We start from the raw sequence: 27996 nt of genomic DNA on the forward strand, positions 1-27996 counted from the left end.
ATTGTTGATGCATGGATTTGAAATTGAGTTACCCCTACCACAGGTTGTATAAAAACAAAAATTCTCAGCTTAACAAAATGTATTTCATACAAAGCAAAATGATTTAAATTGTTGAAATCATTGCACTATTCAATTTAATCACAGAAACATAATAAAAAATTGGTTTTTCATAAATCTATACAAAAATAATAAGTTTCAATATTCTATTATATGAAATCATAGCTATTTTTTGATAAAATGTCAAAAATTCTTATGAAGATGTCTAAAATTGGAAAAATCTTTGCTTTATAATTAAACTAAAAATAAAGAATATTATCATAGCTTAAGGTGAGGACAAAAACAGGAGTGCTTTATTTCACATTAAACATAACTTATACATTAATAGGTAATCACAGTACAAAGTAAAGCATCTTCATCACCCGACGCATCACAGTTTATGCACTCAGCAAATAAAATAGACTATTACATAACAGTCTTTGATACACAATGCAAAACATATTATTTCAGGTCATTCTGACCTTTCTATTGACTTAAAACGCAAAACAAAGAAATTGTAAAAACAATTTATTTTGAATATTCATATTAACAAAACTCTATCAAAATCGGCACAACATAACACAATTCCAGCAAGTATAATAGAAATTTAAAATATAATTTCCATGCATGATTCCATTTTGTAGACAAGTAACAGCAAAGGTGCAAGATATTCTATTTTTGCATAGTCCTATTGTAATTACATATTATATATTAGTTGAGATCAGTTGCATGTCTTATACAAACATTTAAAAAAGTAAGCATTCTGCTAAATTTTGTAATCTTAATCCTACAGAGAATAATTGGTATAGAATGATATAAGACTCTAATGTTCTCTATGCTTGATTGAGTGTGTATAAAAGAAATAAAAATCGAATTAATATTAATTGTGAATTCTTAAAAAAAACATCTTTAATTTTACTGATTTGAAGAGTTTTACAAAACCTATTAAAGACGAAGCAACATTTCAGTTATTAACATATTCCGAGACAAAATATTACATCAAGCTGAAGTAGAATATCTAAACCGAAAAGTATCGCGAGCCTTCTGGCAATGTGAGTGTCCATGGGTGACAGTGTTCATTAACATCAGGTGTGCCTCCAGCTCGTTTGTCTCCTGTTTTTAAATAGAAAAAAAGAGATTTTTTTCCAGAATAATTTCTTCCAAAATCTACACACAATATATACCTAGGGTTTTCAAGTCTACAAGTCCAGATTACGTAACATTATTTCCTGAATAATTTAGTTATTGCTCAATTGTATGATTAAAAGTCACCTACTATGGATACGCTAATGCATGCTAATACATGCATATTACAACATCAACCACCTAGAAAAACGATCTATTAGAAAAATCGTAGCAAAATTTGAGCCAATATCATAAGTAGAACTCTCTTTGCCAGAACCAAATCCTCGCAATTGTTTATCAAAGCGAAAGCTGCTCCATGCCACATTATACATCTTGAAAGATTATAAACCGATCTACGCTTATACTTGAAACTGCTAGCTCTCGTGTAACAAATAGCCCGAATTCCTTTTAGAGCTTAACATATTTGTTTCAAAAACTACTCTGAAGTGCTATACCTCAATGTTGGTAAGCAGATTATCTAGTAATAGTATTATCGCTTTATTTAGATTGTTTTGCGGGTATAGTGACGGTTGGAACAGGGAGTTCAATGACCTCTACTTCAGGAAGCGGTTCACGCCAGTACACAGCTTGAGAGAACTCGTCACTAGGCTCGCACAGTACCGGAGGGAACACTTGATCCACTAGCACGGTCATATGGGAATACCTGGAGGACAAAAAATACTGTTTTTAACGAAATTAGACTATAAAATTCTTGTCGTGTATCTCAACAAATTCAAGGATGCTGGGCAGATTCTGATGATTCGTTCTGCCTTTGTTTTACTTCCATAATCAGGTCAGACATGCGAGGTTGTATCCATATATTTTATGAGCAATTATCACTTTCTAGTTTTTATAGTGCTTGTCATGAAACTAGGCATTTGCTGTTAATACTAATAAGAAGTAAAGAGACATTATAGCAGCAATTTTAAATGTATGATTTAGTTTTATAGTTAATTTATTTTTTAATATAAAATATTAATAGTTTGTTTCGACTAATAGAAGTTTCGCAACAAGACATCAAACGAGAAAAAGTAAAAATAAGTTAATGAACATATAAAAAAATTATTAAACCCGTAAATGGGAAACAACACAGACACACAATATAAACATTCTTTAAGAAAACACAAAAAAGAATGTGATAATGGAAAAATAAGGAATAGAAAAATATACTAATAATTATGTGAAAAATACACACACCAGTTATTTTACCGTCACCAAATAATAAACTAGTGGCTACATTGTATAAGCTGATAAATTCTTAAACCGAAGTACCACAGATAAGTGTCTAAATCCGCGATCTAAATATACAAAATGTAATACTTTATTATTTTAAGAAATATTATTATTCAGATTTAAGTTTATTGAGAGATTTTGGCAAATATAGAATGTTAATTTTATGTAAGTACACAATACACATGACATGTCGATGATGACCGTTGATTGTTAATAAATTGTAAGTAAGATAGTAACTATTCAATTTAATATAGTTTTCCTCAAAATTTGGTTGGGCTATACATAGTACATAGATACAAATCTATAAATTTTATTTATATTTTTTATTATTGAATTATATCAAACGTTTTAATTAAACAAGATTTTGTTTACATAAATGACAAAGCAATACATATGAATTCGTTCCATAAGCTACCTATTACACCGACATACATATATGTAATATGAAGCGATATTAGAAGAAATATTTATCCCCATCATCATTCAAAAATAATTTTAAACCCACCGCTTTTACTATAGATCTGCTTCTTTTCATCGCAGCGTAATCACATTTTGTCAAAAAGAGACGCAAGCTCTTTAGAGTGCGATTAGACTGACTTAAATTTTTATAAAAAGGGCGCTAATGAGACATATTTTATTTATTATTTGTGATATAGTGTTTTACTAATCAATATTTTGTCTCTATTTGTTTAATCAAACTCATTTGTTCTACATATAGCAAATCCAACAAAGATTTCCACATAAAATTGAATAGCCTTAACAAGATGTTAGGGAAAATGGAGAATTATGTTTAAGAATGATTGATTTGAAGCCCCTAAGTTCATGCCGTCTGGCTTACCATTATCCTTTTTAAAAATAACAAAAAAATCGCGCTAGCTAATATTTTTCAACGGCGGGAAGAAATCATCGACCATGTCACTTTGCACGTGGTAACTGAAATATAAAATATTTATTAACTTCACGCGTTACTCTGTGTTATATTGATGGTGCAAATCGTGACATTGATATTTATTTACATATATGATTGATGGCTATGAAAAACAGATCGCGGACAAAAATATTGAGATTAGTGACATAAAATACATTAAAAATACCGTTTTAATAAGAAAAAAGTTTTGCTTCAACCCCTGTGACTCTAAACGATTAACTTACGTGGATTGGAATGTTTGAGTGAGTTCATGTTTCAGCTCCCCCTTATAGTTGATGGTGAAAATCCGAACTATAGGAATTCCCACTGCTTGGTATGCCCATACATCCTGTAAAATTAATAAATAGAATCATTAAATAAAGAACTGCGCCTCACTAAACTAAACTCAGATATTAGTAATATGACTTTAATATTTTTCAAAATTATGCTGCTAGTAATTAATAATTTGAATATTATTATCAACAATAAAGTGTTTTATTAGTAACCACCAGAGGCGCTGCATATATTTACACACAAATACTTTGGATATTCGGTTACGTTTAATACTTGAAAATCATAAAATACCTACTCCCAACATTGCTTATCGAAATTATGTTAATTTTGAAAAGTTTAATAGGCCACGTCATATTATTCAAATATATTTTTTACACGTATAAAACTATATCTTTTAAGGACAAAATTTAAAGGCCAAAGTTCGAATAATCTGTACCAATTGATTTTAACAGATTTAAGCCAAAGTATTTGTTGTACTCACGTTAACCCGATTTCCATATCCCGCATAGAACGGGGTAGACCCAGTCGGGAAGAGAGCTTTGATGTCAGCCAGGCATTGAATTTTGAACTCCTCTGGTTTTTTCTCAATGACCTCGCGATGGAAGGCCCGTAGTAACGAAGTGGGGTTCAATAACAGTGGTCCATCGGGTAAACATGTTTCACCTTGCTTAATTGAGCGAAGGTATTCGCGGGTCACCTGAAAATTGTGGGTATACTTATTATATGCAAGTATGTCATCTTATTTATGCCTTATACAAATATTGTAGACAAGTATTATAATAAAGCCCTCGAGAAGTTTAGATGCGAGATTTTAATACTATGTAATAATTAGAATCGAGTGCAAAAAAGGGTACAAAAGGACGTTCTTTTAGTGCCTCGGCACATATACGAAATAGTATGGTGAAAAAAGGAGGGGACAGGGACTCTGAAAGCTTATTCACTCGAGCGTGGGATGACTTACTTCATATAGCAATTCAAAAAAGATTAAACAGTCATTTTCGTATCAATGAGGATTGTTCCATAAGTACAAAATGTGAAAGAAATATGTAATCATTATCATGTTTATATTTGTCTATGAGTCAGCCTCAATGAAGACAAATGCCGTGTTTGCTTAGGAATTTGTCACATGAATACTCTTAGCTACTTATATTCATTATTTTTTATCTGTAGCGTATTTGAATCTATATAAATACAACAACAACTCCAGCTAGAGTATAAGTTAATATACATAATGGCCTGTAAAATAATCTAAATCTCAAACACTGAATTCGAGAAAAACAAAGGTTTTGGAGTCCTGCCTTGCTTTTTGTTTAAAAAATTCAAATCTATACAAACTGAATTTATTTTCTTTTTAACTATTTATCCTGTATTGTGAATTACAATTATTCTGAAGTGTAAAAGATTATATGAGGTTTAAGGATTTGTATTTTTTCTACATAAATATTAATTATACTTACACCGGCCTGTCCAATAGCCCTCGCAGAGAGGTAAAGTAGCTGGTATCCATTATTTTTTATCTTGGTGAATAGTTGCGCGACTCCCGACTGCGCCCAATCTTTTCCTACAAGAGGGAAAATGTGACCTAGCACGTCCGACCTAAAAAACAACCATCCCATTAATTTAATATCTAATACTAATTATATTCTATATTTGATTGATCGATTTTACGACATGACACGATGATATGATTAATTTCTATCTGTTTCATTTTAGTAAAAGTTAAAACCATGCCGCTTATACATACTATCGGTAACGTTTAATAATTATATATTTTTTTTTGCATTGGGTCTGTGTTTGTCCTATGCCAGATGTAAGAGACGGAATGTTGACGTATTTCAGTAAGGAAAAAAATAGTTTTCAAGCCATTTTCGAATAAAACTTCCCACGACAGATATATTGGTTCGTTGTTAAAATTATTATTATACTTATCAATGTCGTTTCTATTTTCAAAGATTCATTGAAGAAAATTACTACACCCAAAGCTAAATAAAAAAATATGACGTCTGAAGATCTATAGACAACAAATCATAATTGCCCTAATCCAATTCAAATTTCGATAAAACAATCATTCAAAACATCATTATCAAAAACATGAAAAACACGAATGCGGTTAACATATCGCATTATTATCTGCGGTTGGAAACAATGGTTTCACAAGGCCTTAAAACCAATACGTGACAACCATTTTTATCGTTCAAGTCTAGTTTGTTATGCAAAATTCGTAGGCGAAATAGTAATCCTTGAAAAAAAGTACACTTCCCCATTGTGTTTGTTTATTGCGACAGATTCGTGTAGCAACTGCGATTCGGAATCAAAAATGACTAGACTTTAAAATATATCGATTTATCAGTCCAAAATTTCAGAAATAAATGAATGACTATGAGACCCTAAAAGATAGATAGTTCCTAGACATGAAGACCAAACTTTCTGTAGCGAATTTAGTTTGTCTTTACAACTTGTCTGTTATTTTTATTTAAAAAGTGGCGCTACAACCTCTTTAGGTCTTGGGCCTCAAATTCTGTATATGTTTCATGATCATTTGTCATTTCTAATAGTCAAGTAGGTGATCAGTCTTATGTGCCTGACACACGCCCTCGACTATTTGGATCTAAGGCACGTCGGTTTCCTTACGACGTTTTCTTTCAGCGTACGATCGAATGTTAAATACACACATAGACAGAAGGTTCATCTACCATCCCGGCTGCGCACTAGCAACAGGGATTAGAGGCTACGTCAACCTGCTCATGCTAGAGTTTTTAATAGACAAGAAAACACTTTGACATGTAAAATGTATCTCTTCAATCGGTATGTTTAATACCTCAGTAATAAAGGTTTGAATTATAAAAATAATATACATAAGTACTTACTTGGTTATGGTTCCGTCGATGTCAGATATAACGATTTTGTGGTCGTACCGCCATCGGAACACATTGCACTTGCAGCGCGAGGTGCCTTGAATTGCCGTCGTCACACTGAACACCATCTCATTGATGCCCTCGCGCAGGTTCAATTTTTTCTGGTCAAATAATAATAACAATTTAAAAATTAAGTTTTCTTAAATTTTGAATTTCCAATTCGTCTGCTAATAGAACCAATTTCAAATTCAAGTTCAATGACGTACTATGTTTTGCCCTTTAAAAAGCCCTTGGCCTACAATGCAAGATATTTCTTTAAATCTCAATCTTACTCAATTAAAACACAGTAATGGCGTAACAATGAGAATACAAATAAAATAATCAAGCGGTCACAATTATAAGCTGTGTTCAAGGCACATCCTAACCCATATAAAAAGGCCTGCCAAAAGATTCCAAAACTTTAAATTAAATTTTTTGTTTATATCCAACTTACGATTTGATCAGAGGAGAGTCGCAACGTCTTACGGAAGGTGGAATGTCTTCGAGAGCCCTGCTGCGTGTCTTGATCTGAATCTGAAGAGCTTTGCTCGTGGCGATCACCTTAAATAATTGTATTATTGAAATAACTCGGTAAAAATACGTATTAAAACAATTGCAAAACAACCGTCGGAGATAAATAGAAGACTATTTGAAATTTTTATCATGAGACTGATGCAACCAAAACTGTTAAAATAAAATCCTTAACCTATTTTATATGAGTTAGTTTTTAATTGAAATGTCTTTGGCCTTAGTCACGGTTTTTTGTTAACAGTTAGCTGTGCTGTCAATCTTGTAAAATTCCTTGTACGAAATATTGATACGTCTCAAGTGAGTTAACTATCTACAACTAAGCTCTCCTACTGGACACTAAAACACCCTGCTTCTAGGAAAGGAAGACCAGACAATTTCCATAGATTTTTGAATTTATACGAAAATAGACATGCGAAACTAACTTTGATTGAAAATCTGTTTATCATCAAACTCCGGTATTCTCTCTTCAAAGTCTTCAGGCTGCAGATCTTGGATGATAACAGTGTCTTCTTTATTTTCTACATTTGGTGTGTTACTGTCTACTTGATCCAGTTCCGCTAGATCCTTCACTTCTGACTGAGGTACTGGTTCCTTTAGCTCTCCTTGTTTAGGCGGAACGTCTGGCCTGAAAGTAAAATACGAGTACTCGTACATATATAATTTTGTATAAATTTAATTTAATGTAATCTTGATTTAAAAAAAAATAAAAAATATGGTTTAGGTTGCCGAAATTGTAATCTGTCCACGCGCAGTTCCTCGCCTATCTCTTATTTAGTCTCACGAATAAAGAAGTTGGGATTTGTAAAAACCTAATAGGAACTAATAACTGATGGGTTAATAGTGGTTGTAGCTTAAAAACCTAGGTGTAGAAACACCAATAAACCATAGGTACAAATAAGTGTGAACTAATGTATGATGTATAAAAACTAGTTCACCATAAAAAAAATATTTCATACATAAAATAATCGTCGTACAACAAAGAAGATAGACTCATTTGTTATGATAAGTTATCAACCTATTTTACAAATTTTGAAATCCTATTAAAAAAAAGCACAAAATTCTTTGTGCTCAAAGCTAGTCGCGCACCACGTACCACTTGATGCTTAGCACTTTACTTCTAGGAATGTACTCGTAAGATCACAAAATCATAGGATGCTACGTATGGTTTTTACAATAAGTTTATAACGTGAGTTAATACAAAATTTATTCAAACTTGAAGATATTGAATTTATTACAGAGATACATACAATTTTAGAAACGTCGTCTAGTATGAATGCAATTGTGTAAAATTTATCGACCAATATCAATTTGTTTGTCTGAGAAAATAGGGCTTTTAGTTAAGTTCATTTTCCTTGTACACGATGATATGAAATAAAAAAATGCCATAACGTTTTTTCTACATTGTACAAATATTGGAAATAGTCATCGAAAATTGGACGTCCAGATTGGACTATATAAGAGCCATATGCCAGAAATCATATTTAAAATTTAATGCCACAAGATTATCTTTCAAATAAAAACAAAATCATGTCAGTCCAATAATCCTATCCTATCCTATCATAAATATTATCTAGGTAACAAAAATTTATATTATATATAAGAATTCTATTAATAAACAAATTAGCTAAACAATGTGAATTATGCTTAATATTATAATTGTCACCAGGGCCGCGCCGACCCCCGTCAGCGCCTGTGTGCGAAATCCATGAAGCGCCTCCTTTTTTTATAGGGGGCAAATGAGCCTGAGGGACGGACAAAAATGGCAGTCATCGCAGCCCATAGACATTTAGCGGGTGTGTTGCAGGCCTTTGAGGGAACTATTTATATTTTTCGGCCTATTTTTTACCAATCTTCAAGTTTCCATGTATTTTTTATTATTTTTTAATTTTTACCGAAAGGAAAATTTTCTTTAGTTTAATATACTAACTTACTGAAAAAACCTTTTTTTAAATAGGTAAAACGTCCGCTTGCCAATTGCCGTGAAAAATAAAACGCGAATTAAATTGTTACATAGTTAATTTATGATGTTCGAACGTTTTTAAGGTCAGATTTATGACATATCTTTGTAATAAATCCCATCTTTTAGTAGAGGACGAAAAATATTTATACAATTCTTGCACAATATTAAAAAACCCAATCGTGTATGAGGTTGGCAGCGTCGTTTACTATTAAATTTAAACTATGGCTAGCGCACGGTACATAAAAAGCGATATAGATCCAGCAATATTCTTAACGCGGATATTTGAGTCATTATCATAGCCTTGTCCCCTTAAGTTGTTTATGTCCAAATTAATGTCGTTTAGTTTTTCTATTATAAATGACGTTACTCCAGCGCCAGTTGTATCTATGATTGGACAGAAAGCTAGGAAATGCTCTCTTATTTCCAACTTTCTAGTTTCCTTGTTAAAGTTGACAAATCTTATTATCATACTAATTTGCTCTTCGAGTGAAACGTCAGGAGTACAATCCAGTATTATTGAAAAATATTTATTAATTAGACATAAAGTTAAAATAAAATGTTGAATTTGGTTACCGAGTATAAAAATTAGTTCATTTTCGATTTTATCAAGGTATGTCGGCATATTATTGAAATCATAAGACATAAACACACTCAAAAACTCACGGCGCAGCGGCCTTTCTTTTGATTCGTTAAGCTCTGAGTAATTAATGTAAACTTAAACCCAAAGCGTAAAATGAAACTTCAGACATACGTAAGAATATTGTAGTTAAGTGTAGTATAAATAATTTCGGTGGCGGCGCCCTTATTGTCTTAGCGCCTGTGTGCATCGCACACTTCGCACACATGGGCGGCGCGGCCCTGATTGTCACTCAACACTACAATAACTAGTGTTCCGCAACGTGACGGAATATAAGTATGACATTAAAATAGGCTATCGCTTGGCTCAACTCATTATACACGTGACTTTCAATCGTTATTAGGGCCTTTAAATACGAGCAACCGCTTTGTCGCAGTTTCGTCCATAGCTTACAAAATAACACTTTTAAATCTTTTTATATTATTTTTTTTAAACTAAGCTTGATTTCTTTTTTCATATTTTATATTTAAGTCTTCTTTAGTATTATGCATGATGTGTTATTTAGCTTTTAATGTGTACTTTATTACTTTTGTTTTTGTAAGCAAGATTTACTTATATTTTAAAACTCCTATAAGCTGATCTATTAATAAATGAATCTCTAATTGTAGTCTTATAACTCTTCAATATATTTAGGTATATCAGGTGTCTTATGATTTTCTATTTCTTGACAATACATAACAAAAATGTACTACTACGCTTGCTCTATATAGATGCTTTAAAATTTGATCTTCTAAAATTACCAAAGTTATAGTTAAACAACAGTACCTACTTGATTTAATTTTACTATATAAACTCAACTTAAATGGTGCTCTTAGTTTCAGTTTCGTCTGATCTCTCCCTTAGTGCTAAGTTCAAACAAAGGATGTCTAGACGCAACATGTTATTGTGAATAACGTGTTTGTTTACGTTAATTCTTAATTTGTTTACATATTGTTTTCTTTCTATTATTTAAAGATTACCACGCAATATTGATTCATAATTCATTTGAATTTTGCGAATTACAATGGCATTCTGTTTGTATTAAGTGTATGAAAATATTAATATTATTATGCATTTTATAAATTATATCCAAGACATTTTATATTATTCATATTAATAAATATTTATAAGTAATGTCAAATTAGCCTTGCTTTTGCCATGCTAGTGGAGCGTTGCTATGGGAACCGTAATATGTTACGGCCGAGGCAACGTCCCGGTATAGGTAGTTGAAAGTTTTTTATGCATTATAAGTAATTTAGTTATTTTTGTAGCTTCGACTTATCTTAATGTTAATATTATATATCTTTCGTTTGAGTTGCTAAAGGGAACTAAAGTATCCACTGGTATCTCAAAAGATTGTCATTTGACATTTTGTCAGTTGAGGTTCAAACTACTAGTTGATATTACTAAATATGTAAATGCTTTTTCTGCTTAATCCTATTCCTACTTACTACTACGTACTATAAATTTATCAAAATAATGCTCACGATGCTGATGTTAATTTTCAAACACATTTCAATACTAATATAATATGCCAAACTAGGAGGAAATCGTTAAACATTTATAGGCTAATCAAGGCGACCTTCAGTAAATAACAAACGGCTTAGGCGAAGCGATAAAAAATATAAATTATTCATTAACGATTCGCAATTTTTTGTAAAGACACACCTTTATTTGAATAAAATAAGTCATAGTCATTATGACCTTGATTTCATACTGAATTTTTCCCTCTTAAAAGACTGTCACTTCAATAGCTTAGATCAGAAATATTTTTGTGTTATTTGTATATGAGTTGGTGCGCGTTCAATTTTGTTATTTTATTTATTAACATATACATTTTAAAGACATATAAGTTAAAATATAAGCAAAAGCTTGGAACCACACCTAGCAACATTTTGACTTACAACCAACTCTACTTGTTAAAAGAAAAATAAAAGTCATGTAAGACATACAGAGACATAAATAACAAAACCTCTTTTCTGTCCTCTTATTGTAGAACCCCGCTATTGTACACCATTCCACTGATTTATTATGTAAAGACGTTGACTTAACTCCATATATGAAATTTTGTTATACTGAAGAAATACTTTACGCTTGTACTAACCTCTTAGAATCCGTGTTAGATCTTCTCCAATACCACCACGAATATGTGCGAGGCTTCGCTGCGTCTGTCGGTTGAGACTCAGATGGCTCCTTGTCCCCTTTGTCTAATTCTTCTAGCACGCGCTAAATAAATAATATCATTAATTATACTATTATATAATAGTTTCGCAGTTGATGATATATTATAACATAAGTTTTTGTAACATTGATTAATTTGCCTTTAATACTTTTATTGTAACGGTATATCTTCTGATTCAATAAGAGGCCGTTCAAGTATTACGTAAGTATATTAACGGCAAATTATCTCTCTCCTTCACCCCACCCCCTCCACTTGTCAGCAAAAGTAAGCAAAGCTCTCAGAAATAATAGTACGTAATTTTTTGTAGGAATCATCGAAAATGCATTTCGTTTTCGAACATAGACAATGTGTAAAAAAACTAAATACTCTTGACGTAATCACCAAATAAAAAAATCAAAGAACATACCCCCTCCCCCAAAGTGCTTACGTACTACTTGAACGGCCCCTAAACACGTACATACCTTACGAGTCGTTATGGGAAAACAACAATTTCAATGAAAAATTTTTGGACTTGTATAATGTATGACGAATTTCGTATGTCCAAAATTTTTCGCTGACTAAAAGTCGTGATAATCCTCTGAATTTTAGTTTTCAGTTATCATTTATTTTATATTTGTAAGGTAATTTTTGTAAGAGATATATTAGTAAATACTTACAGTAGGCAGAGGCCGTCTGTACGCCAACAGCGATAGTATTAGCGGTCCAGCAGTACGCCATGGGAGTGTGCGCGTCCCAATACGTACTTCCAACCTTCCTTCGGCCGCGAGTCGGCCGCCCATCGTACAGAACTCTTCATACGGAAGCACGTGTGAGACGGCACCTTCTCTTGCGTATAGTTGGACTTCACCTCTGAATTATAAAAAAAAAATTAATATCGAGAAGTATTTAATGAGAATAATAACAATAATAAAAAGTATTTTGTGGCAGGCGTGACTAGATATCGCAATATATAGGTCTACGCTTGTCAAAGTATCTTTGTCCGCTGATCTCGTCTATATTATAATACGTTAATTACACTTTCAGAATATTATTCCTGAAGTATTATTAATGATAATATTAATGAGGTACATAATACTAGTTTGTAAATAATGTTAACTTGGGATTAAAAAATTAACGTTTTTTGACTTAGTTTTTCTAAATGACGCAAAAGTAGGTAATAGGTGACTTAATGCAGCTATGCCTACAAATTTCCTAAATCCATTATTGTTATATTTCATTTTCAAGTCGAAAGAACATCTACATATTTTGCGGTATGTGCAAGTCCTATTTCGGTAAGCACTAAAAATATTCATACTTGGCAAGATTCTATCATTGACGTAAAGCCAGAAATCATGTTCAGACAGCTGAATAAATATACAAATTAAGAGCGTAGTTAGGATAAGTCTACAAGGCACAAAGCTAGGCTAGATTCATACTAATATCATTAAGAACAATGGTGCGAGACTTTGGGTTCCTCCTTTCTAAATATTACACGATGCCATTTTCATTTTCCAACAGGTTGTAAATGAAAATCTTTTGTATTTAACCAAAAATTTGTTTATCAAATACTTGTTTATAATATTTTCTATACATTTACATATGTTAAGTATGTAGATAAGTTAGTTAACATAAGTACCGATTATCATGTCCTTAATACTAATCTTAATATATATAAGTTACGTTGTTTGTCCGCTATGGACTCCTAAATGACCGAACCGATTTCAATCCAATTTGCACACCGTGTGCAGTTTGATCTAACTTAAAAGATAGGATAGCTTACATCTCAATTTAAACCCGCAATATTATTTTATTGCAAAATATTTGTTTATTATTTGATAGTCATAATTCTAACAGATGGCGCTGTGTTGAAAGTACCAACGTTTCAAATAAGCTACAATTTAATGGCATTACCACCAAAAAAAGCATGGTGGTCCCCATAACTGGTGTTCTCCTACCGTTTCCCTTGAATAGGTTACTACTATGTAATATAACTAAAACCTTAACCACAGCAACGCTTGGCCGGTCTGCAAGTAGTTTTATACATCTGTCATAAATTGATAATTTGTTTGTGAAACTATCAAAGCTGTCTCGCGCCCTTATAACATGAATATTTTTTGTATGGAATAAAGTTGAAATTGTCACAAAGGTGGCCGTTTACTCATTTTTTTACTCTTTTAAACAAACAAATGTCTGAAACTTATGAATGGTTCGTTGTAAAATAGGGAAACTTGTGAAAATCATATACATACTTGGCAAGAATCTTATCGTCGTCATCAGAGTCCAATCCCGGTGGTTCAAGCGAAGCGGGCGAAGCCGGAGAAACAGGTGACTGTGGTAGGGACGGACCATTGCCCGACTCGTATTCTTCCTCAGTAGGGCCTTGTTGAACGGAACCGCTAGTTCCTGTATTAATAAAACATATAATACGTTTAGGTACGGTAACCAATTTCTTTAATTTAAGTGATTATAAAATGTTGTGTAAAAAGACTACATAGGCACTTTATATTTTACTATATGTATTGAGGCAAACACGAGCCTTTTTAGGAGCGTGGTTTTACTAAAAGAATAAAAAACATATTTTCTTATGAGTTTCATGCAAATATTCGAAATAAAAAATTATTTGTGTGTGATTTTAAGCCTCGACTTAAAAACGTCTCGTGCAGACTGATGTTAATAGCTCTAACAAACGAATACGAGCAAGTATCAATTACTCATTTCCTAGAAAATGGGATCAAAACGGACTTACTGTGATAAGATTTCATAAATCATTATAATTTGTTAACGTACCGGAGGTACAAAGATCGAAAACATATCGTCGCGTATTTACATGAAAAATAGATATGTTAATAACATCTTACCTGACCGATAACGCTCTGTGTGGTGTTTGGGAAAGTACATGTTCGGATCCACTTGACCCTTATCTATATCATCTAAGTATACACCTTCAACACCCGGCTCCGCTTCCCGAGAGGAGATGAACCTGAACATCCCACTTAAGACCCCACGTCGCTCGTGCCTTTCCTCGTCCGAACTTAAGGGCTCCGTGGGGGAAGCTGGCTCAGCAGGGGATGCTGGTGAAGCGGTGTCAGTGGATTCCGTCATTGTCGTACGAATCGGGGGCTCAGGTAACTCCCCCCAGCGCCAGGACTGGGATGATTTATTCCCAGAAGTGGTTCGCGCTAATTCAACTTCCGTATCAGACTGTACCGGTGTACCGTGGCGAGAACCTTTCCTGTTTAAAACAAACGATTTAAATCAATAGAAGCCGTGAAGGTAAAGCTTTTGTTTTCATTTTAAAATGGCGCTATTGACACTGGCTGAAGCTGCTTCGATGAAATAATTTATATTGCTCTAGACGTATAATGTTTTTAACATAAACTCTTAAATCAATACTCTATAAGTTTCTTATAAAACGGATTTAACACGATATTCTTATCGTAATACATGACTTCCTATTATTCGCTCAAAAGTCAGTTTTGTCACGTATAGCCGAAGCCGATTAATTCAAATTCTTTTCACTTCAAAATGGCAATTAAACTCGGTTTAATTTAGATGCATCGAAGGTTGAATAAATAATAAATAAATAAATATGTTATGTGTTCAACAATTAAATTAATTTTAAATTTACATATGATATAACCATTATTTGAAAAAATATTAATATCACACATTAATTTGATTAGTGAGAAATACTAAAAGATAAGTAATTGTAATGATTCATGAACTTTGTACGTGCGAAAGCGTCACTATGTACTTACGATGTTTCTTCATAGACATTAAAGCGTGATAAACTGTATGAATATCGATTGTTAGTTTGTTGGAAAAATATGTATATGCAAATTGGACCTTTAAGAATTTTATACGGCTAAGCTAGGCAAACGCCTGACACTAAAAATCAATCAAAGAGCTTAAAAAATCTAATTCTAGCTTAAACTTTTGGATTCAAGTATTTAATTTAAATTACATTTGATTAATTTTTAGTACTAAGGCATTAAATATACAAGCTTGGTGATAAGAAATAAATAATTTACGTATGTCTGGAGGCAGCGTGCACCTCGAACGCTGTATCAGACAAGGCCAATGGTATGCGGTTATCACCATTCAGCTTCAAGTTTGACATTTCTTCACTGCAATAACATATTGTGTTTAGCAACCATTTAAAAAAAACTAAGATAAAATTTAAACGCGGGTAATATTGCCTCAATAATGTTAACATACGTACAAAAAACGGATAAAAATCATGTTTAAATCTAATAATTTTTGGAATGTCTTATTCTTAACCGCATTTTGTTCCTCCGCTTTACTTCCAGCCAAATATACATGAAATTTTGATAGCAGATGCTAATGATATGGCTTTGTTAACCATGAACGACTATGAAATTCTGATTTTGAAGCAATTCCTTAAACCTTAGCTTTCAATAAACTTCCTCATAACATGATGTAGGTAATACTTACTCGAGGGCAGCTGCCTCGGTGTCACTAAAGAAGTGAATGTCTGTGGTATTAGGAATGGTGGTCGCACGAGTTTCAATCGTGAAATCAGATTGACTGGAAATAGAACTAGTTGAGGACTTTCGATGGTGCTTCTTCTTGGAGCTGACTTTTCTTGTTTTCTTCTTCTTCTTTCCATTGCCATTCTGCTTTGGGTCTTCAACTGCCTCTATGGGCCTAAAGTCATTGTGCTCACTTATTTTTTGTACTGTTTGGCATGCTTCAGTGTCGGGGCTGAGTTTCGTCGCCGAGAACGTTTTCGCAACTAGATCCGGCCAGTCTGTACCTTCGTTGAGTCCATCCATCTCAAACAAAGCTTCATTCTCATCATTTTTGTCTTCTTTGGTATTTTTCTTTGAATATTTACTTAGGTCAGGTTTCTGCATTGTCTTTCCATCGGCGGTGTACCTGCGACAGACAAATAGTCTTATAACACAATTGTTTTGTTGAATACTTCAATACCTTCAGACAACTATTTTGATCAGAAGCATTCCTGTTATGAATAAAAAAAACATTTTGAAAAAAGTCTAATCAGAGAGATATAAAAAGTATAAAATTAAGCCTACATTATATTTAAACGCTTTCTAGCTTGACAAAAACGAATGACGTCGTCAGGAGGCAATGCCATTGCCAGGCGTTCAACTCGTGCGCATTCGCGCATCACATCGAAATAAATCCTGCTTAACTGGCTTTAAAATAACTTGACACACTTTCTACAGCAATGGCATATTTTTTTACATCTTTGCACAACTGATTTTAATGATATCTGTACCTAAAATTTAACACAACAAATAGACAATTAACTGAAAAAGGTTGACCACTATATAAGCTTATGTAGAAAGAAATTTAGCTTGAGAGAGTCGAATTTAAACTAATAACTACATATATTAGAGTTATTAAAGTAATTCACTTAAGCAAAGTCACAGATCAGCTAATAAATACGTCAAACTATTTGAACCTTCATTACACATGACAAATCAATTAATACATCTACTTAATATTCGTAACTACTTATGAAAGTATAATTTATGCCCACAATTTTCTTAGAATTTACTTTTTATGTATTCTCGATACCGATCATCGACATGTATGGAGTTGCCATTTCCATTTAAAATTTATATTTTTCAATGTCACGGCTGATAAATAGGTACTGGATATTTTTACAGTAGAATGATTAGTTTATTTATCGATCCGATATGACTAATTTGCATGAAGCAAATTCATATAAAAATCGACTAACCTTGGATATTAAGATCGCAATCCAACGTAATAATTAAAACGATTATAATCGCGAAAATGAGTTTGAATATTATATTAGACCATTTAAATTTTATTGTATTATGTACTATAGTATACAAAATTTACCTCCGCTTTGTGTAGTCTGATGCTTGGCCATGATCTGGTTCCACTGCAGAGAGGGAGTTTCTTCTTCTAGGCTCGTAAAGGTCTTCAAATCGATTTGCCGGTATTGGCGAAGTGGCCAAGTGAGCTGAACATTCAGCTTCATCTTCTCCGACCTCCACTACGAAAAACGCCTCGCCTGATTCACCAAGCTTCATGTGAATTGGCAGAGGCTCTCCATTGAGTTCAAGATCCACCTATAAGTCACGTCGATTAGTTATGTTAGCTTTTTAATATGCTCCTAATATGCCAGCAAATGGTTGTTTTGCTTAATCAAATGGATACTAAAAATATCCACATTTTTTTAAGTCTTAGTAGAAAATAGTCACTGGAATGTACTATTTAATAGACCTTTGTTTATGTTTTTACACATATACATAATTATTGATGTGACTAAGGGGGCGTCCATAAATTACGTGAGGTGTTTTTTTTAATTTTCTGTACCTCCCTCCCCCCCTGGTGAGATGTCGTGAGATTTTATTCAACCCCCTCCCCCATCCCCCAATCTCACGTGAAATTTTTCAATATGTGGGTTTCTTACGTAAACGCGTTGGATTGTTATTGAAAAAAGAAAAAAAAATTGCTTCGTGCTTTTATTTACGACTAAAACAAAATAAGTGAAATGTTGAGCGTTTAGATATGGAGTTAGCGGAATTAAAAAAAAAAAAAAAAATTGCGTGATATTTGCCGAGACCCCCCCTCTCTCCAACGTAAGATTAAATGAGATTTGACTCGACCCCCTCCCCCCCTTAAACATCTCACGTAATTTATGGACGCTCCCTAATATAATACATGGTTTTGCAATAAAACATTTCGACGACGACGAAGTCACAATGACAAGGTCATTGTGACTTCGTCGTCGTCGTCGAGAATTTACCTTAGAAATATAAAACCAAAACCTAAGCATTGAATATAATAGAGACAAAATGTTCCATTAGGCACTTGAAAACCGTTTTCGTAATAAAACAGGTGGCCTCGTGAAGACAAATATTTGTGCCAATTTTTTCAAACATTCGAGCAGAATTTGAACCCGCGACTGGCATTATTCCAACTGTGAATCAGTCACACATTTCCTCTCTCCTTTTGGCAATAGATAACACGACAACGATAAACTATATTATACAATACACACTAAGGATGAGTATATCTACATGCTTTCATCCGGTGTGGTTAACGATGTTAACGAAAAGTGGCACGTATTGCCCACCAAGCAAAGTATATTTAATTACAAACTTTGAATGAGATACGAGCAACTATTATTTTCCAGAATCGTCGAGACTAGACGAAGTGAGCTGTCACGAGAGTCCACTCCCGCGAAGATTTCCATAATTTGTTTTGTTAACGTTTACTAAATAGTTCATTTTTTCATACCAATTCATTTTTAGACTTTTACAGTCACGGTTTTAAATAATTTTCATAGAAATATTAATTGGTCACGCTTAATGAAATCTAGTTAAGAATTTAAAAAAGGTTTATATAAATCTCCGTTATAAATATAATATTCTTCTTATTATAAGCTGACTCGTAACTTTGCTTAGGTGTATTACTTAAATAACACTATACTAATTAGTTTAAATGCAACTCTCTCAATTATTTATTGGTTCATAGTTAAAACGTGAAATCTGTTGGTGACTGGTTTATATGACGACATTCAAACGTCATTTCCTTTAGTAAAGAGGACATATTACCAATTCGTAATTACAATTATTGCAGTATCAAATATCACATTGTAACAACATTTACATATGTATTACAAAAGAAATGTTCAGTCACATATGCTACTGAGATGCGTATATTTTTTTGGTATTGTGTTAAGCCTGTCTTCCAACTCATCAATTACCAAAACAACCTAGAAGATAGAACATCAGATCAAAATTAGTGTAAGAATATTTATCAAAATACATACTGTACATTTTTTTTTTCTGATGTTATCAATTTGGTAATTAGATGTAGAGCAAAAAATATTCAGATCGCTTCCTTAATTTATAATGACGTAAAATTAATATAGAATATTATTGTTATTATTCTATTGTAAATTATTTGTGGTATTGTCGAGTTTTGTCAAGTCTTATTAAAATGCAAATACATACATAGCAAGTTTCTATTTACCACATGGGGCAATGGTTTGCGTCATAAAAAATGAATGTAGCAATTGATTATATAACTGGCTATAAGCTTTATAAATTTAGCAAGATAAATGATATTGATTATGTATTACGTATACGAAATCGTCCAACAAAAATCGCTATTATTTTAGCAATACTGCAAGGTCGCCCACATTATATAATGATTTGTTTAATCAAGTCTGCCAAGGTATTTATAATCCAAATTAAATGCCTTGAAATTTTGATACATATTATGTACATGACATTTTATTATTCGAGTGTGTCAAGGTTATATGTGAAAAATTCTCGTTCCTTTATTTTACGACGCAATATGGCACATTCTTCTACATTCCTAGTTGTTTGCTCGCAATCGAGGTTCCTTGCCTTGAGGCGTGCGGATATACATTTAGATAATTTTAGCCGACTATTCTAATATATTTTTCCCCAGACTGGGGCTGACAGATTCGTATAGCTTTGGTACCAAATGGTAATTTGTTTTCCGGAATCGCAGCAAAAATTAAAGAAGGTTCTTACGTTGAATAGTTTATATCTTGCCGCGATCGTGCGAGACAAATAATTATTAATGAAAAAATAAAGAGTAAAACGATGGCTAGCTCACACGTCATGCTTGTGACCAGGTGCCGCTTCCGGAGATTGGACTGCGAGGTTTGCGTTCAGTTTTGTAATTTAATACAAATAAAGAACGGACCGTATCTCCCTCCTTTCTGGTTTCTTCTATCTATATATGTTTTCCTTCGTCATTTTGTATGGTGATTTGATATTTTAAAAGAGTATCGAGAGTTTTTCCGCCGGCTTTATCTCTCGGCCTACAACCTCTGTCTTCTTTACCGATGAGCAGGGACGTCTACCGATACAAATTTAATGACGCGGAATAAGTGATATATATATATATATCTTATATTCCATAATAAACAAATTTTTTTCATATGAAAATAAAATTTGGTAAATTTTTTATTTAAATAATTATAAGAAAACTATGTCTGAGGTTTCTACCAGTCTCTATACATTATTGCGGGAGGCCTTTTGACAATACAAGTGGAGAGAATTTACCGAAAGAAATAAAATATTTAATATAGATTTCACTTGAAATTTCACACGACATAGTTGTCGCCCGGGCCCGGCGGGAGACGCCAATCCTATTTAGTAAAAAACGTCCCTTTTTAGGAAAGGGTGATTTTGAAGCTCCCTTGCTGCCTAGCTTCTAAAATATAGGATATCTGTTATCAGCTTAGCTAATCCATATCCGTAATCCCTCTTATAACATGGATATTCCATTATATAACGCGGGGATTTCCCCATATAACGAGGGGAATTTCACACGTTATATTTCTGTTCTGTGAAATTTATAAAGATTTGTAACACACGCAAATATTTCGTTCATTCGTTCATTACATAGATTTTTGTTAATATTCGATTTAAATCTCCTTTAACGAGAAACGTTATCATTTGTACATAACGCGTTATATGGGTTCAGGCCTAACAATTAACTGTGCGGTGATGCTCTCATCTCGTAAGATAAATGTAAGTCTAAGTACGCTTTATAAAGTTCAGCCTAACTTAATTGTCACAGTATTTACCACTTTGAATCTGGAGCGTAGAACACCAAGTTTTCCAAATCGAACGTGAAACGGTGAACAAGTAAAACTCCCATCAGGCTGCTCCACCACGATCACATCTATCGCTCCCGTCAACGTAGCGCTGTTTATCTCATTATAGAATTTCTTGAAAAATGTCCCGATGTAATTCATAGAATACATGATGCTTGCTTTGTTGCTTCCTTTTCGCTAATTCTCATGCACTTTACTTTTACAGCTTAGCCCATATTGATTTCTGAAACAAAGGAATATAACGTATAAAGTGTTTCGCATCTTTTTGAAATCCGAAAGGTTTCTAAAAATACAATTTAATACAAAAACAATAGAAAATCAACAACGGAAACGAGAAATTTCTAATAACTTAAACTGACGTGGCGGAACTAAGAAACCATTTCCTTTCTCATTCAATGCAATTACATATATTACTGAAAGTAACGTTTCATCTCAAATAAATAGAATATATGTACGATTTACGAATCAGATACTATCTGTATAAAAATACAAAATTTAACTCAAATGTTTGAGATAATTTATAACGGTTAACAGTTATTGATGCGGAGTCGATTTCTGACTCTCTTTGAATATCTTGCAAAAAGCAAATTTATACGTCAACGTCATTTAATTTGTTTGTGCGAAATAATAAAATCATTATAATTATTACGAAGGACGTAAGTACGATAAAATTTCGCAATCATTTGTAACTTAGTATAGCAAAGATTTATTGATTGTTGCAAAGGTCAACCTACGTCAATGGTGATTATGAACATGTAATGACAATCTCATTAGCTGCTCTCGTGAAAAAATATAGCTAATACATATCGCCCCCACAGTGCATGACGCAAATTATACCAGACTTCGAACTACCAAGTGGTGACTTTATATGTATATTAGTTATTGGCATACCTACTATGTATATAAAAATATTTAATTTATAAATGATACACATTCCTAATATGTATGTAATTCATAATCGACTTTAGTTACTTCTTTACGAATAAAACCATCTTCAGATTCAATATTCATTACAAAAAAATGAAGATTATGTAACTGGCACGTAGCTATAGATAAACATATTTACAATACACATTTTCAAACGTCCGTTAATAATAATACGTCGCCCGCACCACCGTGATGATTCTCTTGAAAATTTTAACGAAAAATTACATTTGCAAAAAACAAATAAAAAAACTGGTTTAATTCATTAATCACGTCCATTCATCTTATGTAATTAAATTTTAATATAGAATAAGACAATTATTACTTGTTTTATATAAAATTATTCAAATGTGGCATTCCAAATTTTAAGATAATGAATTAATTAAGCTACCACGTGTATTTACTCTTACATTATACTTCTATTAATCATCGTGAAGCAAAGTTTTATTATAACACTTATATTATCATATAGCCGCTCAAGCAGACATTCAATTCTGTCTAGACTCTAAACTCTTGAGTGATTATGTAGGGTGTTTACAAAGGACTGCAAAATTTCCATGTATTATGCATTATACTGATTTTTACTCCTTTTTTGTAACCTTTGAAACGCAATTTACAAGAATCGTTCCAGAATTAACAAAATGCTCTAATACATTGCAGCTGTTTAATATAACGTCAAAATGTATAATTATTGCATGTAAAAGAATTATGGAAAACTTTATTACGTTAGATTCTGTGTTGTTGACCTCTGACCAGGAACAAGATGTTTTATAAAAAGGATGATGATATAGGGAAATAATTTCATAAAATGCTTTGCGATAAAAATTAAAAAAAAAATTAATTACAATAGAAATTTGTATTGGTCTGAGGACTTACACCCGAGCTTGTTTTAGAATCTCCTAAATACTATTACGTCTTTGAATTAAAATTTCCTAGTTACAATTTTTTAATTAACTTGTAACATTATGTTTACAAAAAAAAAAATATACTGAAGAAAATAAATAATTAACTATTTTGGTATTATTTTCCAACACAATCAAACGTAGGCCCAGGTCCTCTTGATAAAATAATTTCCTATTTTACTTCAGACAATATATGTACATTGTTAAATAAAATTAATTTATTTTACACGAATCTTAACCTATCATTATTATAATTTCTTATCGGGCCTCTCGAGCCAATCCAAGGATAAGTACTGATTAACGATATCAATACTCTTTAACAGTTTTATTCAATAATTGATGTAATAGATAACATTCAGAACCAATTGCGTAAGAGGCATACACTATATTTTTTTTTGTTAAATAAACTGTTCTTAGTCTGTTACATACGAAGGCTAAGTTTAAGAATTTGACACTCATAACAAATAAACTATAGTAGAAAATTACATCATTTTATATTCATAATTACAATATTTAAAATCTTACATTAATAAAGGAATCAGTATGTACTAGGATTTCATACTGGGTTTCGACAGAAAATTGTCAATAAAATAAGCCTTTCTACTTCCAATTTAAAAATGCGTTAACACCCACATAACCAAACTCAAGAATATACAGACTCCATACTTAGTTTTATTTAGAAAAAAGTAAGCTTAAGTGTACACTAATATACCTTAAAAAATCATGTTGAAATCCATCTTTCTTGGGTTTACAAGTTTTTCAAACACTTTTATGAGACACTCTTGCAACAATCGTCCTTTGTGTTACCTAGTTTGTTTTCGATAACAATATAACACAACGAGATCAAGGTAAAATAACAAGCGGAAACGAGGTATCCGCGTCGAATACTTTTACAAACTGATCATACACAAGTTCATGCTTGATTGTTGGAAGACTCGTAAACGTGTTGCGTTCGTGTTGTGTGACGTCCCAGCTGATACATCGTTACACGCACACAGCTATATGATACAAATACAACACAATATTATTTTACACTACACATATAAAGGCTTGTTGAGGGAAACAGAGATAGTGTGTACACGCACTATAACCAACGCCGATCGCGTGTTATATGGCGTGATGTCGTACCACGATGAATGAAAGTAAACCAAAAATTTGTCAACTATTACGAAAATGCTTATTATAGGTATTAAGTTCTAGATACATATCTTACAATTTGACCTTTAGGCAATTCGAAAAATTATATTTCTTTAATAATTTAAGGTTATATTTATCGGACATTGAATTTTGTATTATATCAAGAATAATGTACATGTATATTTTATTAGTATTATATTGGTCGTGGAATCGATAAGAATAGCTGAATCAGTATGTACAATAAATATCTGATATTATAATCACTAAATGCTGTTAAGAGAAGGGCGTCGTCCAAACTGTATGACCTATATTTTATAACAGCCTGTATCTTAAAAAATAGTTACAATAAATGATGCCAGAAAATTAAGATTTTATTACCCAACTCAATCTTAACCATCATAATAAGTTTTCGTTAAAGGATAATTTATTACACTTTTATCGTGTCAAACAATGCGTGGAGGGGAGCAAGAGACAAAATACTGACGCTTGTGGTGGTTATTAAATTCAATTAATTTGGAAATACTTATCTAGTAATAATTTGTTACAGAATCCGCGAGAGGGCTAGCGTAGCCACTTATAGGCGGGTATATGCTAATTTACAATTTATTATATTTAAAAAGACATCGATTATATCCGCACACTACACATTTAATTCCTTTTCAATTTTAACTGTACAATTATAGAAATTCAATGTAACTTTTAAATAAAAAGCAGTTCTGAGCTCCAGCTTTACTTTTTAGGACAAAGTATATCCTAGAAACACCTGCACCAGCCCACTTTATCCTATTCGTCTAATAATGGGTGTGTCATGACGCAGTGTTTACTAGACGCTTATCAACGAGCCTCTTACGTATTATTCAAATTTACAAGGCCAGAATTTTATGCGCAGCGTCGTTTACCATATAATATAGGCCTTATTACATTAGCAATAGCTGTCAAATTTGAAAATAAAATAGTTACACCTTTAAAAGAAATATTTTCATTATCAGATTGATTATTGCAGAAATTATCTAATGCGCATTTTATTACACTTGGCACACTAGTGAATAACAAAAACATGTTTTGAATGATAAGTGCTAGTCAGAGTAGTTTAAATTAAATAAACACAACATATTCAATTTTGTTTGTTTTGCGTTTAGAGTTATTGTTATAGAAAAAACTGTAAATACGTACCTATTATTATATAAAATATATAAAAATACTTTGTTTTCTCTATAGCCCATTTATATAAAACACCAAAAACTATGTTAGGAATTAAATAAGATATCCATCTGTTTTTGGTTAAAGGGATGCCAGGTTTAGGTTCTTAGTAGTTGTATATAGAAATGTTTTTAAAGGATAAAATTTCTATTTATTTATAAATGCTTCATTGTTTAAAGGTTATAAATCAAAACATGGCCGAACAAGAGATGACTTCAAGGCACCCCAAGTAAGGAAAAACATCTTACTTATCATTATTGTTACTCTCTGCCATTCTTTTTAATATTTTTTATATTATAGCTCCATCTCAAAAATAGAAATTTTAACATGCAGAAAATTGCAAACTGAAATAATGGACAAAAGCTATTCTGCTTATTATCAAAAGAATAACACAACCTCCGCCACAGTTTCGGCTAGTGATTGACATTCATGGGTATAGCCTAAAATTCAGTTCCCTGTGAAACAATATTACTTTTTCAGTCTAGAAGGCAAAGGAAGGTAATCACATTTTTGCCTTAAAATCTTATTAATCACACACACATAAAATCCTCTGCTCTTTAACCTAAATATTTTGATTAATATCCATTTTTTTAATTATATATTATTAGTTATTTATAATAAAGCATGTGGGCCATACCACTTTAGGCTGCCATAATATCAACACCCATATGTGTGACAGTATCTGAGCATGTTCACAAAAAGGTAGGTAATAAGATTCCAATGTATTTAAAAAATAATTATTATTTTCTAATTCTGGTCTTTACAAATCATTGAACCCAGAATCAATGAATATTTTTAATCGTGAGGGATGGATGCTTGTTTTAAAATTGATTTAATAACTTAAAAATAATTTTGATTACAAATTGTTTACTTAATATGCTCAATATTGGTTTAAATATAATATTTTATCAGGATCAAAAGTTATTTGTAATCTATTATTATTTAACATAGAGTATTAATTTAACATTAACAATATTATAGATAAGCTGAAATTTAAATGCTTGAAAAATTAATAATTTCCTTTGTTGTAAGCAAACATCTAAACACAATGATATATTTCCATTACTTACATGATAAAATGCTGATAGATCAGTTTGTTATAGACTTCACTGTCAAGTTATCGATTTTTAATTTATTGTTAAATTTAACAAAGGAAAAATAATTACTTTAAATAAATTATCAATTCAATTTAAAATGAACACTGAAAAGTGAAAACTGGATTGTTAGCAGTTAGCACAGATCACAGAAATCTAATATACTATAGTCTACCTCTACAGATGTGGCACATATTTTTAAATCCCTACGGTCTATTACTCTGTAACCAACCACAGATTCGCATTTGAGTATCGTAATTAATGAATTATTATTATTCAAAATAATTTTTGATGAAATTTACTAACACAGAATAATCTGTCGAAACAAGTTTAACAGTAAAATTTACATAGAAACCACAATATTATCGTTCTTTCGTTCGGTCTTGTAATTATATGTTTCAGTTTATAGGTACAAAAAAAGTGGAATTCAATTTAGGAACCTAAACTCATTAGCATCTCAACTAGATCGTTTTAAGAAAGCTCATGGTTCCCTGATCTAAGTTCAAAACCATACTCACTCAAATTTTCAGTTGTTTGGCGCAATGCCAAACAATTCAAGTGTTTTAGCCAAAATTAAATAATGGAACGGAATGATACAACCGCCCCCTATCACCACTCCAAGTAGCTAATCAAACTTTGTTCGCGCACCCTCTTTATCTGCTATCGTTTGTGCAGGCCGTTTAGTTGACTTTTTCGTGGTATGAAGGTATGAGGAAAGTTGAAGAGGGGTCCTCAAATAGTGACTTTAGCCGAGTAAGACGGTCATCTTATTTTTGTTGTGAAACATCTATAGCCGCACGTAAAACCGAATTCTGGCGTGGCGACGCATGCCGTGGCGACGCGTCGCCACGCTATATGATGGTATATATTTAATATACACCATTTACCCAACACGGAAAAACTCCTGCTTAGACTTAATAGCAAGTAACATAAATGACACACACTCGGACCTCCACTACTTGGCACTTTCAGACCATGAGACCGCACAATCACTGACTTTTACACTCGAAGAAAACGAAAATTTTAAAGATATTCCAAAATACTGGTTTATATACAGACGAGAACTCAATAGGGAAAACACTAATACATTTATTAGGTGTCTATCAAGCCTCACCTTCTCGGACGTATACAGCTCCACCACAACAAATGAAGCATTCGACAACTTCCATGACACTATAACTTTGTTTTACAATTTATGTTTTCCGATCCTAAAAATTAAAAATACATTCAAACCTATCAAAAATAGATTCTTTACTAAAGCCCTAAAAAAATGTTGTATAAAAAAAAGAACGTTATACCTAAAATATCATTTAAATAAGCACAATAAAAAACAAAATAAATCTGCATATAATAAATA

The 27996-nt window shown here is 32.2% G+C and overlaps 1 protein-coding gene across 4 annotated transcripts; it reads right to left on the minus strand.

The window, feature by feature from the left end:
- Positions 1–61: 61 nt before the first annotated feature.
- Positions 62–26786, minus strand: LOC125055116 (phosphatidate phosphatase LPIN3). Of its 4 annotated transcripts, XM_047660154.1 has the most exons (17): positions 23921–24172; positions 21353–21605; positions 17614–17846; positions 16213–16656; positions 15789–15884; positions 14616–14989; positions 14007–14160; positions 12435–12627; positions 11701–11822; positions 7443–7645; positions 6944–7050; positions 6463–6611; positions 5053–5191; positions 4077–4292; positions 3547–3650; positions 3233–3327; positions 1687–1825 (listed from the first exon to the last, which is right to left on the minus strand). In XM_047660154.1, exons 2-16 carry the CDS (start codon positions 21530–21532, stop codon positions 3267–3269), a joined length of 2775 nt encoding a protein of 924 aa, XP_047516110.1. In that variant the 5' UTR covers positions 21533–21605; positions 23921–24172; the 3' UTR covers positions 1687–1825; positions 3233–3266. The 4 variants fall into 4 exon arrangements, with proteins under 4 accessions (XP_047514486.1, XP_047513735.1, XP_047515319.1 ...); XM_047658530.1 differs by lacking the exons at positions 3233–3327; positions 23921–24172 and adding an exon at positions 26616–26786 and having other exon boundaries at positions 62–1825; XM_047657779.1 differs by lacking the exon at positions 3233–3327 and having other exon boundaries at positions 62–1825; positions 23921–24167.
- Positions 26787–27996: the final 1210 nt, after the last annotated feature.

This window comes from Pieris napi, chromosome 1 (assembly GCF_905475465.1).
Source record: "Pieris napi chromosome 1, ilPieNapi1.2, whole genome shotgun sequence".
Taxonomy (NCBI): domain Eukaryota; kingdom Metazoa; phylum Arthropoda; class Insecta; order Lepidoptera; family Pieridae; genus Pieris; species Pieris napi.

Coding starts and splice junctions, on each gene's coding strand:
- LOC125055116 (XM_047658530.1), bottom strand. CDS start 21,532: ATGTATTCTATGAATTACATCGGGACATTTTTCAAGAAATTCTATAAT. Junction 7,646..11,700: donor TCTAACACGGATTCTAAGAG/GTTAGTACAAGC, acceptor TTTTACTTTCAG/GCCAGACGTTCCGCCTAAAC. Junction 6,612..6,943: donor GACTCTCCTCTGATCAAATC/GTAAGTTGGATA, acceptor TTATTTGACCAG/AAAAAATTGAACCTGCGCGA.